The sequence below is a fragment of the Anopheles ziemanni genome, chromosome 2 (assembly GCF_943734765.1).
Source record: "Anopheles ziemanni chromosome 2, idAnoZiCoDA_A2_x.2, whole genome shotgun sequence".
Lineage (NCBI taxonomy): Eukaryota > Metazoa > Arthropoda > Insecta > Diptera > Culicidae > Anopheles > Anopheles ziemanni.
This window is the reverse complement of record NC_080705.1, coordinates 50,224,445-50,239,226: the sequence shown is the minus strand read 5'-3', so window position 1 is coordinate 50,239,226 and position 14,782 is coordinate 50,224,445. Positions and strand designations below refer to the sequence as shown.

Sequence of the window (14,782 nt, the reverse complement as noted above, 5' to 3'; positions counted from 1 at the left end):
CATGCGGATGAACGCACGACCCACTCCGAATCCCTTGAACCAGGGGCGCAAAGTTACCTGGGGTGTGATCGAATGCAGAAACCTCCCGAGCTCATCGTCATCCCACATCCTCTGCCACCTAGATAAGCAGAGGTGTTGTGGCATGGAGAGGAACTCGTGAGGCGGAATCGGCCTCTCAAAGAAGCTGCCCTCGTGGGCTCCGCGTTTGGCTAGAATGTCGGCCATTTCGTTGCCCACAATACCGCAATGCGCTGGAACCCATATTAGCGATATCCTGAACGCTTTATCAAACATTGAGCACAAGACGTCGTGTATTTTATGAATAATGGTGATCTTTGCTCTTAAGAGACTTGGCTGAGCTTAGCGCTTCCACAGCACTTAGACTGTCTGTGAAAATGTGAAAAGTGTCAGGTGGTCTCGCGCTGATGATCATCAGTGCATGAAAGATGGCTACCAGTTCTGCAATGTAGACGGAGCATGGCTGGCGCAGTTTATGGAAGATCTCGGAGGTGTGGTTAAACACTCCGAAACCCGTACCTTCGTGCGAGGAGGAGCCGTCTGTGTAAAACGTGCTGGCCGTCGGGAGGTGGCCAAACTTCTTCACAAAAATGCTGGGAATAGACATCCTGCCTTTGGGAATCTGGGATTTCCTTGGTTTCCTCCTTGAATGAGGTGTCTATAGTAATCAGAGAATTGTAAGATTCTGGGAGAGCAGCACGATATGCAACAGGGGGAGAGCTAGGGTAGACCTGAAGTGATAGGAAATCATGAAAAGTTTTCATGGTTTTGCATTTTGGGCCCATCTCTAGTAGCTACTCAAAATTCTCTATCACTAAGGGATTAGATACACTGACTTGGATAAGAAGGCGAAGCGAAAGCTGGGTGAAACGAAGAATCAGCGGCATCACTCCGGACATCACTTCCAGCACATAGTGTGCGTTGATTTCATGCTTCCTAGAGCAATACGCAAACAACGGTACTGGATACCCTCGAGCTTGATCAAGTGCGTCTTGGCCGCCCAGTGGAAGCAGATGCAACCATATTCCAAGACGGACAGCACCGTGCTCTGGTATAGCCTCAGGAGATCGGAGGGGTGGGCTCCCCACCAAAATACCGAGACTGCCCTCAAGAAGTTGATCCTCTTACTACATTTCTGTAGTAAGTCATTGACATGTGTCCTCCACACATTTTTCGAATCGAACCATACGCCTAGGTATCTAAAGGTTCTGGCAATTGTGATTTTTGTGCCATAGAGAAAGACATCAAAGACCGGGTTAACCATGTTTTTCTGTCTGTTGCTCTCCGTGTTATATGAGAATGAGAACACCAGCATTTCCGTTTTTTGAGGCGAAAATTCGATACCTAGGCCGTCCGCCCACGTGGTTAGATTATCCAGTGTGGATTGCAAGGGGATTTGTAAACCGGTGATGGTCTTGCTGGAGACTGAGACCACCCCGTCGTCTGCCAGTAGCCTAAGTGTGCAGTTTGGCGCTATACATGAGTCAATATCCCGCACGTAGAAATTGTATAATAGGGGGCTCAAGCAGGATCCTTGCGGAAGGCCCCGGAAGCTGAGCCGTCTAACCTTTGTTTGGTTGTGCTCGAAATTCATTGCCTTGGTCGAAAGGAGGTTATATACCATGTTATTGAGTCGCGGGCTAAGCCCCGCCGACTGCAGTTTTTGGCATAGAATATCGACACATACTGAGTCGAAGGCCCCCTTTATATCTAAGAATACCGAGGCCATCATCTCTTTGCGAGAGTGGGCCATCTCTATTTCGGTTACCAATAGCGCGAGGCAGTCGTTTGTCCCTTTACCCTTGCGAAAACCAAACTGGGTATTGGAGAGAAGGTTGCTTGATTCGAGCCACCTCTCTAGTTGAAAAAGGATCAACTTCTCGAAGAGCTTCCGTAAGCATGAAATCATAGCGATAGGTCTGTAGGATTCATGTCTTGATGGCGGTTTACCAGGATTCAATTTGGCGATGACTCTCATCTCTCTCCAATCCTCCGGCACGGTGTTGAGCTCCAACATTCTGTTGAAGAGCATCAAAACACGCTTCCGTCCCATTCAGCCGTTTTCGAGATGTTAAAATCGAAAACTGCGTTGGGGTCAAAATGACCCCAATTTTGATTCTAGTGTTAATACACCACCATCAAAAATGAACTTCTAAATCGCTATCGACTGGTCCTCTATAGTTGTCAGCCTCCGTTTTGATACCCTTTTTGAAGATAGGAGTCATGAACGAAGATTTCCACGCAGTCGGAAATACATGCAACTGGAGTGACAGCTGGAATAGGCTCAACAGAGGTCCAGCAAGTACGTTGGAACATTTCTTAATGACTATGGAAGGGATACCGTCCGATCCTGGTATGAATGACCTCTTGATACCTGCGATGGCCGCTATAATTGACTCTGTCGTTAGATTTATGTCATTTATATGAAAGCTCGTAACGTCATTTTGTACATACGCGGGGGGACCCAAAAGAAACGGGAATTTGGCTATAACTTTTTTATTTATTAACTTTTTTACACCAAATTTTTATCACCTTCATAGTAATATCCCTCAACTGTAATGCACTTGTCTAATTGCTTCTTCCATTGTTCGAAACAGTTAAAAAATTCACTTTCTGTGATAGTCTTCATGCTTTCCAGCGATTTTCGTTTCACCTCTTCTACGCTCTCAAATCGTTTTCCTTTCATGTCCTTTTTAAGTTTTGGGAACAAAAAAAAGTCACAGGAGGCAAGGTCCGGTGAATAGGGAGGATGAACAATTGATGCCATGCTGTTACTTGCCAAGAACTGCTTCACGGACAGCGATGTGTGGGCAGGTGCGTTGTCGTGATGGAAGAACCAGTCACCTGTGCGCCTAAGATCCGGTTTTTTCTTTTGGATATTTTCCCTCAACCTCCCCAAAACCTCTAAGTAGAAGTGTTGGTTGACCGTTTGGCCTGGAGGAACAAATTATGCATGCACAACACCTCTGCAATCGAAGAAACACCAACATTGTCTTGATGTTCGACTTCACTTGGCGCGCTTTTTAAAAATAAAAAATAAAAAAAGTTGGACTGAAACAATTTTAGAAGCCGAACGGGTGCACTCTAAGCGACGATATTTTGCATACTGATTGAGGAAAGGTGACACTTCAAAAAAATATATATATATATTGAACCCGACCCCCTACTCCGCGTCCTCTCCCTACGGCCGAATTCCCGTTACTTTTGGGTCCCCCTCGTATATCAGCGAATTATGGAACGACTGCTCCGAAACTGGGTCTGCCCTAAATTTGCTCATAAACTTATCCCTAAACAGCTCACTTATATTATGGTTACCCTCTGCAGTCTTTCCATTGAATGTCATCGAATTCTGAATGGACCGGGAGCAACGTTTTGTGTTCACGTAATTCCATACCTTTTTTGGCTGACGCAGGGATCGTAACTGTATATTGCTAATATAACAATGATATCGCACAGAATTGAACCTTCTATAGTCCGGTTTTGCCCCATTGTACCGTACTTTATCCGTGTCTATATTCGTTCTACGGTATTTCCGCAATAAGTTGTCTTTCGTTTTGCGGAGTTGTTGAATAACAATTGATCATTAGATTGATCATCAGGTGTGGGCTCGGCTGGTAGCTTTAAATATAAAACTAAGCTCGGATGGTAGGCATCTTCATCAAGCAGCCAGTCGGTAGCGCGATCAATAATAACCGCATTATAAAGAACTAGTGAGTCAGTTGCGAATATCAGGTTCAATACTGTGCCTGCCAATACTGAACGGTATTATTAAGTTGAGAGAGTCCAGCAAAGTATAATTCGTCTAGTAGCATGGTTGTAGTCGTTGTAATGCGGGAGCGTGCTTGGTCGATAGTTAGTATTCCGTGTTCATCGTATTCCCAATACAACGAAGATTGCTTGAAATCCCCTAGCAGCAGGATGGTCTCTTTTTCGTATTTTTCTGTGATTAAGCGTAGTGAGGAACAAAAGGCTTCGATAACGATTGGGTTTTTTGCTTTGGGGTTTTTTTTGCTTTGGGGTTTTTTTTGGGGTTTGCTCTGATCTGGCGGTAGGTAGAATACTCCAAAGACAGTAACGTTCCGCACATGCACCCAGAGAATCTCAATCGTCGGAGTATTAGTATCGCATATGTGTGAAGTAAACTTTGGTAATGGATCACAAAACCTACGTTTAAATTTTGAAAGATAGTTGTATAAAAAGCACCGAGAAGTTACCATAGCCGTAAATACCAAGTTGTGGCTTCTTTATACAGGCTTTGCCAGCCAACTTTGCCACGAAAGCGGGTGATTTTGCCTCTAACGCAAAATATTTTTACTTATTTTGAAATAGCTCATCAACTGTTGTCTCTAAAGCAACTGGTATTGAAATAGCTCATTGACAGTTGCCTCTGACGCATCTCATTTTGTCTCTAACTCATCCGACTATGTCTCTAACGGGTCTGGGTTGCCTCAAGCCGAAACATAAGGAAAAACTAAAGTAATTGTGGTTTTGATACATTGTAAGACTCCAAGAACCATAAACATTATTATTTTGGTATACTTTAAAGTTGGGGATGCCCATGGCGCAGCGGTAGCGCGAGGAAACACCACACCACAGGTGTGGGATCGAATCTCGAGTCTAGCACCCTCCGGTATTACGAACGGCTGACCACCGATCTATAATATACCGTCTTTCGGTCACACAAACTCTCTTCGGAGAGAGGCCTTGCCCCACTAGGGGATGTCGTGCCACATAAAAAAAAAAAAAAATACTTTCAAGCTATTCTTATGTATTTTTGAACAATTTTGCGTTTAATTTGTATACGTCCCTGCAAACGTATGTCAACTAAGAAGCCTGCATTATGGTGTTCAACTCGGCGGCAACTCGCTGAAATCGTTTATCTACAAATTGTTGTCCAATCGAACGCACAGCTTCAGATTCACGCCTCATTTTGTTTGATTGAGTCGGCAAAAGTTTTACACTTAACAAAACTGTACTTCAGTGTAAGATGCTGTGTCCAAAAAATAAGCTGCAGTGTTTTTTTTTTTAACGGTGGTTTTATTGTTCAGTCTCTACCTCGTCCCCCTCAAAATAATCCCCCTCCGAGCCAATGCACTTCCTCCACCGCTTCTCCCACTCCTCGAAACAGGTTTTAAAGGTCGAGGCAGGGATGGCTCTCAGCTCCGCCCTCGCTGCGGCATCTATGGCTTCGATGGTCTCGAACCTGTGTCCCCGAAGCGGCCGTTTCAATTTGTTAAACAACCAGAAGCCTGCCGGTGCCAAATCTGGTGAATACGGCGGTTGCGCATGCGTGCTGGTTTTCGCTAAAAAATTACACACAATGATGGCCGTATGGGAGGGTGCGTTGTCGTGGTGCAAGAACCAACGGTTGTCCGGCGTCACAAATCCGGCCGCTTTTGCCGGATGGTGTTCAGAAGCCGCCGCATAACACTCAGCTATTAATCTTTGTTAGCTGTTTGCCCCTTTTGCAAACATTCATGGTGCACCATCCCCTGGCAGTCAAAGAACACCGTTAACATCACTTTGATCTTCGAGCGGCTCTGGCGCGACGGCTTGGGCCTCGGCTCGTTCGGGGCACGGTACTCGCTGGACTGGTCGGTGGTCTCGGGGTCGTATGCGTCTCATCGCCAGTGATTATATTGCAGAGCTTTCCCGCGTAGTCCTCAATCATCGTCTGGCACGTCTCCTGCCGATTCCGCTTCTCACAAGTTGGGCGATTTGGGTACCAAGCGGGACTTCACCCGCTTCAGCCCCAAAACGTCGCGCAGGATGGTGTTGACCGGGCCTTTCGAAATCGAAAGACTTTCTCGTATTGTAGTCCTTTCGAAGGTGCTCCGTATGACAATGTTCGTTGTTCGTCACTATTATACCTCCCGTATCAGTGGTGGTTACCCGGGCTTTGCAACTGATAATTAAAATTCAGATCCAATCCAGAGAGAGACCAATTGATAATTCAAATTTAGAAAGTTTTCTGAAGTGCGGCTATAGAACATTGTTTGTTGCAAATTGTCAATTTTATCCGCCAGTTTACAAGTTACATCATAAACTTGTCGCAGTGTATTTCGATTTTCTGTTATTGTTATAGTAGAGCAGGCCGTATTGTACAATACTGTACAGTGCCTGGATCGTTTCGCAGAGTGAATCGTGGTGTGGAATTTACCCTCCCGTGCATCGCGTTTGGCTAGTAGGCCTTTGTGTTACCTTGAATCCGAACTGGAGCAGGGATCCGAACAAGAAGCATTCTGATTCTGAAATTCGTTGACAAAATATGAACATTTGATGACATTTAAATTCTAATTAATATCATTAGTCATATGCGAACGTAAGTTAAGTAATTCAGAGTGTTCCAATTAGAACAGCATTGGAAGTGGTACCATTGAAGGGGATGGTGGGTATATGTTTGCAATTGTTACAATTTCATTAACAACATGATTTTCGATGTTATTATACACCTTTTACTATCGTTTAGCGCGATGGCCAATGCTTTTAGTGACACCGTCCTAAATATTAATCCGATCGCAGGTGCTATTACACCTTTTACCTACCACTGTTTAGCGCGATGGCCAAGGCCTGTAGTGACACCGTTCCAAAACATTAATACGATCGCCGGAGCTATTAAGACAACGCGAGCGCCGTTTAGCAACGCCATCCAAAGCATTAAGAAGATGACAGACCGTTCTAAGATAATGGGAGCGCCCTTTGCGCGTTGACCGCACCTATTAGACCGTTCGCCGCACCTTTTAGCGGCAGTCATTTTTCCGAGCCTTTTGTGAGCGCCTTTTGTTCAAAGAGTCGATTGTAGAGGTGAATGCTTCTTTTCGTGGTTTGAATTTTCCGTTACGTATCAATATTTTCGAAATTTTTTTATTTTGGCTGGAAAGTTCTTTAAAATGTCTCGAGAAATTCTTTCTGAAAATTGTAAACGAAAATATTAATTTCCATAAAGAGCTTTAATATTTATTTTCATAAAGGTCGCCTTTTCAAAACATTCTTATTTACATTTGTACATTGTGTTTGGTGCATAATTGCTTCCTTTCTGAGGCATTTTGTGATATATAACCACATATTGCACATATAGCCTGCACAATCAGATGGAGTAATTAACGAAGCTGCTCCTGCGATGGCGTTCATCAGCTCCGCTTCGTTCTGTGGATTGGACCGTCGAGTAATTAAAGTAGGTAAAAGGTGTATTGGAAGTATGTGAGTATCGCTTGGGCAAGACCGTCGCTCTTTGTGCTAAAGGCGTAATATATATCTACTGCATAGCCGGTTGTACGGACTGCATGGGAATCCAATTGTGCTAACATTCCCGATCTTTCTTCAGACATCGTAGGTTCAATTCGGCGGACTTTACGTCTTGCTTATGAAGTTGAACATTTAAATATTGTATTCAACTAGCCAGTTTTCTTATTTTATTGGCCTTTATTTCCCACAACTAACTATTGTTCGTCCGGCTGGTGCGTTCCCTCGCTGTCTCCTAGCCCCCTTACCTTTGGCTGTGCGCGAAATGCGTACCGTACTCATTACTGCTGCTACCGTTTCCAACACCACGACCTCCATTCATAACACCCCGTCCGTAGTTGCTCTCCGCAACCGGACGATGCTAGTGGTGGGAGAGCTTTTGATGGTTGTGCTGTTCCGTTATTTTGTCAGCAAATTATTGACACTCCCCTCCGTGCGTTGCCTCCAACGTACTCTCCTCTCGTTCGATCTGTATTTTGGCGAATTTGACCGCCGGCCGCTCTAGTCTCGTTCCCTTCGCCGTCAGCACACGCTTCTAACTACACCGTTTCGTGAGATCTTTATCTTCTCTACAATTCCGCGTGGCCAGCAGTTTCACGGAAGGCTCTCGTCCACGATGAGAACGGCGTCGCCCACCTTATTGGGCTCGACTGGCTCGAACCACTTTGTTTTTCGCTTAAGCGTCGGTAGGTAGCTCTTCACCCATCGTTTCCACAGGACATCCGCATAGATCTGTGCAGCCTTCCAATTGGTTTTTAGTGCTATTGGTGAGTCATCCAGCGGAAGAAGGGGCTTTCCCCCGGTTGATGAACCCAGGAGGAAGTGGTTTGATGTGAGTGGCGCCTCTACCTGACGATCAATGCGTACATGGGTGAGGGGGCGGGCATTGATTATTCCATCTGCTTCGACCAGCATTCCCTTAAGTATCGGGTCGGTTGGTAGATGATGAAAAGGCATGCCCTCTAGTATTTTCTTCGCCGTTTGTATCATCCTCTCCCAGGCCCCACCGAAGTGAGGTGCCGACGGCGGATTAAACGACCATTTCATGTTGGGGATATCGAGTTCCTCCATCATCCTCTCCTTATCAACTCTCTTCATAGCCTCGATTAGCTCCCTATTTGCTCCCACGAAGTTAGTACCCTGATCAATAAATTTATCATCGGACGAACTTTCATTGGACTCTTCAAAACAAAGATCTCTGTAAAAATCTCTGTACATTGTGCAAACGCCAATGCCCCACTTCTGTTCCGAAGGTTTAGTTCAGAGATCTTGAACACTTTTGGTTTTCTCAAATAAAACGGTCACAATAATACGTTTCTGACGGCAAATGTACGCTCTGAAAAGAACTATGTTACGAAGCAATACTGTTCGTCACAATTAATAATAAAAATCGAATTAGACTGGCGGTTAACGAATATGATTGGGCTAGATATAAACAAAACACAAGTGACATGCAGAACGTGAGCGTGAGCGAGGCAGGAAATCAGAGTGAAAATGCATTGCTCAACGATGGGTATCCACGACGCGGGGGCAGGCAACGGTGGGCGTGCAAACGAAAGATATTCTCTAGAGAAACAACTTTGTCGAAGTAAACATCTTTGTAAAACAAGAACATAATGAAAGAACACCACGATGTAGCTAAACGATATAAACAGAGGGCTTATCGCTGAGCGAGTGCGATTGAGTTTGTATGCATCGCTTTAGCCGACTGAACATAGCGTTTTTAAAAATCTGCGTCAAAACTGCGTTTTTAAAAATAGCACCACGTAAAACAAAACTCAGCATGAACGGGTAGTAGGGTAGCAACAGACGAGAATAAAACTTTGTAAATAAAGATAAATAAATGCACATCTTCCTCAGATCTCCCTTCCAAAAGCAACGACCGCCAAAACACCGAACTACCAGCCGTTCTGCTCGAGGAGGAAGTGCGGTGGCCACCACCGCCACAATTTCGGCCAATCAGAACCAGTTAATGCCATGACCGAAGTTTTATAATGAGAACTAGGATTTTTAGGCCAGGTACCTGGCCCGTCAGCAGTCCCTGGCATTGTAGCTTCCATGCCGTCCCTGTTACAGTTTCTAGGTCTTTCCGCAGAAGGTATATTGTGTTGACAATTACCGAGCGGTAAGTGGGTTCAAATACAAATACGAATTGCGGGATAAAAAATTACGAAATAATCTGACTCTCTCTCTGTTCGACCAGTGCCTGATCTTCACGCGCAAGATGTCTCCCTTTAATTGAAGCCCCCATCGATATGTATGCGAAAGCACTGTTATATCGCAAAATGTAACCAAAAAACCAAACGCGTCTATCGAACAGCTCGGTTAGTAGGAGGTTTTTCGAAGACAGGGGCTTGAACCGAATTACAGCATATTGTACCAGTTTCTGTGCCACACAGCACATGCAAAATCTGCGCAAATGTGTTTTCGGTCGTCGAGTGACAAATAGGTTTGCAAAAATTTGCGCAACTGGTATTGATTCCAAGCCGATGGAAAATAGTTGTTTGTGATGATGTTTAATGTTTGTTCAAAAGATTACGGTGAACATATTCCTCCTCTCTGTAATTTTTTACAGTTGAACATTCAAATCAACACTGAATGCGCTTTCATTTGGATCGGCTCACGAATAGTAGCATCGATACGAAACGAAAAAAAAGTGACAGCAAAACTGACATTCGTGCGTGTTTTTTTAAATCTGTTACGTCTCGTGTAAATTAAGCATGAAACTCCTGCTACGCATGATAATCCACATTATGGAAATTTAAATTGGGCATTGTTTCGGCCAATAGCACAAATCAACTCAAACAGGAACAAAACAATTCAAAGAAGTCAAAAGCACTTACTCGCAGCCTGAGCTTACCGAACAGTCAATGTTGCCGGTGCACATCCTTCTCTCTCTAGACCATACGTGCTGGAGCTATTCCCCTCGTTTCCGGTTTCTTCTTTCATTCGTTCGTACTGTAGAACCCTTCCATGTGTGTGATGATTCGCGAAAAGCGCAGTATCGACTCGACGGCCAGCACACTCTTCCACTTGCTATCCCTCACCTTCTGTGTATCGCGGAAGCAACTATCCCCCATCTCTTGCGTAGTTCGTTTCGCGGAAGGTAAAGCTACCTGCTCGCACAGCTCGGACATACCGTCCTATGCCGCTCGCATTCTCGCTCTTTCTTCCTCTCTCCTCTCACTCTCTCTTTCTTTCTTTCTCGTTTTCTCCCCATCCCTCTCATTCTCACCCAATCCCTCTCTTTCTTTGTTCACCTCTCTATGTCCATTATTTACCCAACTCTCACCTCTCACCTTCCACCACCCATTTCCAGCCACCCACCACCCCACCCCACCAACTTCCTCCCACCACCCATCTACCACCACTGATGACCATTCACCCACCTCCAACCGCCCACCAACCACCACCAACCACCCACCAACCACCACGAACAGCCCACCAACCACCACGAACCGCCCATCTCCCATCTCCCATCTACTCTTTCTCACTCTTACACACACTTCTTTCTCTCACTCTTACACACACTAAGAACACAAAATTCCAACAATTACGCACAGAAGGGTCGGTTTTGTTAAGCAAGCCCAGTTTTCTGATTTTGAATTAGTAGCGACATCGAATCAGACTTCGATCGAATAAGGGTTACTTTTCGCGCGCGTGTTTGTTGGGCCATGGTCGACCCTCGGAAGGAAAATTATTATATAGGATTCAGACCTCTTTAGCTTTGACATGTCCCAAGTAACTTTCTGTGACTCTTTGCGTGCGCGTTTTGCCTAGTTGCGTTGAATAGTTCATAAGTGTTCATGTAGACTTATAATGTCCGATGGACCCAATAAATAACAAATAATAATAATAATAACCGCCTCGCCATCCATCCCGCTCTTCAGGGATAGCGAACCGCCGACCGCTTCCCTTCTAACTCCTGCAGGAGAGAGTCGCCTGATGATCTTATGCGCATGTAGAGATCCAGGTAGGACGTGCCTCCCGCAGTCGCTACCTTAATCATTGCCGGCCGCAGATTTCTTTGCTGCGATTTGTCGCTACCGTACTGCGGCCTCGAATCGGTCTTGGTTTTTGCCTTGGCGGCTGCAGTTTTTCGACTCTCGACCAGCTAACTTATAGTCCTCGTAGCCGAGTATGGGCGTCGGCTACTGCGGCTTCTGCTGCTGCTGTTGCTCCCCTGGCTGCTGCTACTGCTTACCCTCCCTGAGCAGCGCTTGCCGAGTTTCACGCTCCCAGTCCAGTTTGATGGCCAGGAGTTCAATCTTCTCGTAGAGCTCGTCGATTCTCTTGGGGAGAGACGAGATTGTATCGGGTGTGGAAGATATAGCAGCTTGCTCAGGTCTCTTGTTCGCCGACGGCACAACTGCCGGTATGGTCGAGTGACCTGCCGATTTATTGAACGGCACCGCAGTGTGAATCCGGCATGCTCGTCGATTTGAGTTGCCGTAGGTAGGAGGAAGGGGAAGGTGTCACACATTCACTTTTCGCAATCATTCCCTCTTCAAGCACTCTTTAATAAATCGTTCGCACCTGGCCGTCCATCCGCACACACACGCCCGCGGGCTTTGTGCAGCTGGTGCGACGTTCAATCTACAAAAATTCATCTTGTATGGCGTAAAGTAGGATGTGTGCGTTCGTTACGTCTCTTTGTTCTTCTCCTTCGGTATTGACTCCGCTCAATAAGTTAGGCGCATCGATGTGGTTACTGATTAATCCTGCTATGAAGAGACATTGAGCTGACTTACGGCGTGAACACTTATTTTAAAAAGCTTAGGATTTCGTTGATCAGTACGCAAAGTTTGCTTGCTGTGAGTGCATCCGCTCGCCTTTGAGTGAAACGATTTTTTTTTTGTCGGCGATTTTGTGAGATGGCCAAGTGGAACTGAGGCCAACGTCGTTTTGGCCCCCCAAATTCAAAAACGGACGAAAATGTTCAAACAATCAACAATCGTATTCAGAATTCCGCCTACCCTCCCTACTAAAAAATTCCCGTTTCTTTTGGGTCCCCCCTCGTACAAAGCCATAATGGTAAGTGGGTCGCGAAATTCCTTGGTCAGACGAAAAATTAAACCTAACAGCTTACTTAAAACATTTTCCATATGCGGCCTAAAACTGAGACGCTTGTCAAGTAACACGCCAAGATCACAGATTGTTTCCGCGCGCTCCAAAATTTGTCGCAATTGTCCACATGGTAGTCACACGAGACTTGGACCCCAGATCTTGCTAACGACGGAACACGACACTTATCGATAGACGGGGATAACGCATTACAATTACCCCAGGCACTGAATCGTCAAGATCCTTAACTGAACCATACAGCCGACCGTGCAAGGTGAGTTCTTGTCGTCATGGTTCCCGCATGTCCAGTATGCGACGTCCAAAGCACTGCGCGTGGCTGTTGCATGCCTGATGCGCAACCACAGTGGTCCAAAGAGCACGAAACGACAGAAGGGGACCTGATGCCTATGATAGGTTTCCTCTTCATAAAAAAAAGCTTACACTTACTTCTACTTCAGCATTTTCATCCACCAAATGCGCCATCTGTTCAACCGTTTGTTAGTATTTTGGTCCTCCGTCTTTTTCGATAGTCGATCCTGTTCTAACTTTTTCTTCTTCACAGGTTGCTTTGTTCTTGCAACCTCACAAGATTGTACTCCAATTCTATGGTCATGTCTCTCGACTCGCGCGGTTCAAGATCTCTTCGGGTCGGCTTTCTAGAGGGGTGATCAAAGCTTCGTACGATTTATGGAGGTTGGACAAAATAACGGCTATCAGCCAATATTCTTTTAGTGCATCTCCCAATGTAGCAAATGCAACCTGCTTCTTTCCTGTGAGCGGCCTTAGTGGCACGTTTTAAAATCTTCACTATATTTATTCCCTCTGCAGGTCTTAAGCCTAACATGCCGTCTTAAGCTTAACGTGCGGACTTAAGCTTAACGTGCGTTCGTTTTTATATTGGGCGAACGCACTTTGGACCCCACCCCCGGCTTAACCCGGAGTTGACCGCAGGCCCGAGGATTCCGTGAAATATTTCGATTCTCGTGGGACGGAGCGTTACGAGCGTTAAGCGACGGCTAGACACAGCGGGAATCGCACGAATATTCGGCAGTGGCGGGTCAGCACTGCAACCACCGTTTGAGGTTTAGCCGAATATTCTTGCCAGCCAGCGGGAATCGCGCTGGACGACGGGAAACTCCATATGAAAAAACCCGATTTCGTTCCCGCTGTGTTTAGAAAATGCAAAACTACGACCTGGCGGGAACGGATGCAGTTGCTTAATTGAAACGTTTCATGAAAAGTTTCATTCGCTTGCTACAACAATGTCGGTATAGGCAACGTATATGGATGCGGCCGATGTTGTTGGAGAGAAATCAAAATGCAAGTAGTCTTTTACGCAAAATTTTGGAGGAGGAACCCAACAACACCATTCATAAACTTTATATTTGATAATGATTCACAATTCCACTTTTACCTGCCGCCAACTTAACACTTTGTTGACGGGCGTTTTTTCCCCAAAACTAGCTGCTGTCACCGGGGCCAGCCGCTCCGGTAACGAACGACCGATCGAAACGGATACGACGAAACGAACCAAAAACCCGAATGCTCGACTATGCAATGGTATGCGTGCAACGTACATGTCCGTCTTTCCGTCCTCAACGTTGAGTCAAAAACAGACGAAGATTTTCGTCTCCCGTCAACAAGGTGTTAACTCACGTAAACAAACTAAAACGTAAACAAAGCTTCAATTTGAAAGATCGGACGAATAAGCTCGTTCTCGCTGGATATTTTGTCGAAACCGGGCTACTTTTTCCAGTTCCCGCCACCGGGAATTCCAGCCGTGTTTAAACAGCGGTTTATGCGTTCGAAACACCCATACTTGAGAGTTGGTTGGACAACTGTACGTGAATTTTGAAGGATAGCGTGGCTCGTACATGGTGTTTCCGCAGAGCTTCCCACATTTCTCTCGCTCTTGCGGAACGGATGACGTGACATGCTTGGTTGTCATCGATGGACAAACCAATGAGAGCTCTAGCCTTACCATCTTTAATGATCCATAACGATGGATTAGCATCAGGCGTATCAGGCTTCTCATGTTTCACAACGTCGATCAATCCTTCCTTGGTCAGCAACAACTCCAGTCGAAATCGCCAGATTTCATAATTGAAATCATCCATCTTTTGAATCGAGATATTCGTGTCCACCATTATTCCACCACTATTTTATTTTCACAGATAGTCTAAGCGCCATCGAAGCACTTAAGTCCGTGAAAGCCCTAAAGAGCCACGACTACTTTGTGAAGAAAATTATTGAGACCCTAGTCTCCATATTTGACAAGGCCTTTCGCATATCACTTATTTGGATACCCTCTCACTGTGGAATCCCCGGCAATGAGAAGGCGGATACGTTGGCCAAAAAAGGAGTCCGGCAGGGTGCACTCTATGACCGTCCAATCTCATCCCATGAGTACCTGCGCTCCCCACAGCAACTCTGCCTAGCCCGCTGGCAGAGCATGTAG

The 14,782-nt window shown here is 45.7% G+C and overlaps 1 protein-coding gene across 1 annotated transcript in view; it reads left to right on the top strand.

Annotated features, from left to right (window-relative positions):
• The window catches only part of LOC131293778 (uncharacterized), a 52,054-nt gene extending 37,272 nt beyond the window's left edge, over nt 1-14,782 (top strand). Inside the window, exon 5 of the mRNA XM_058321835.1 lies at nt 14,499-14,782. Within this exon, the coding sequence (XP_058177818.1) occupies nt 14,499-14,782 (284 nt within the window). The remainder of the gene's footprint in view (nt 1-14,498) is intronic.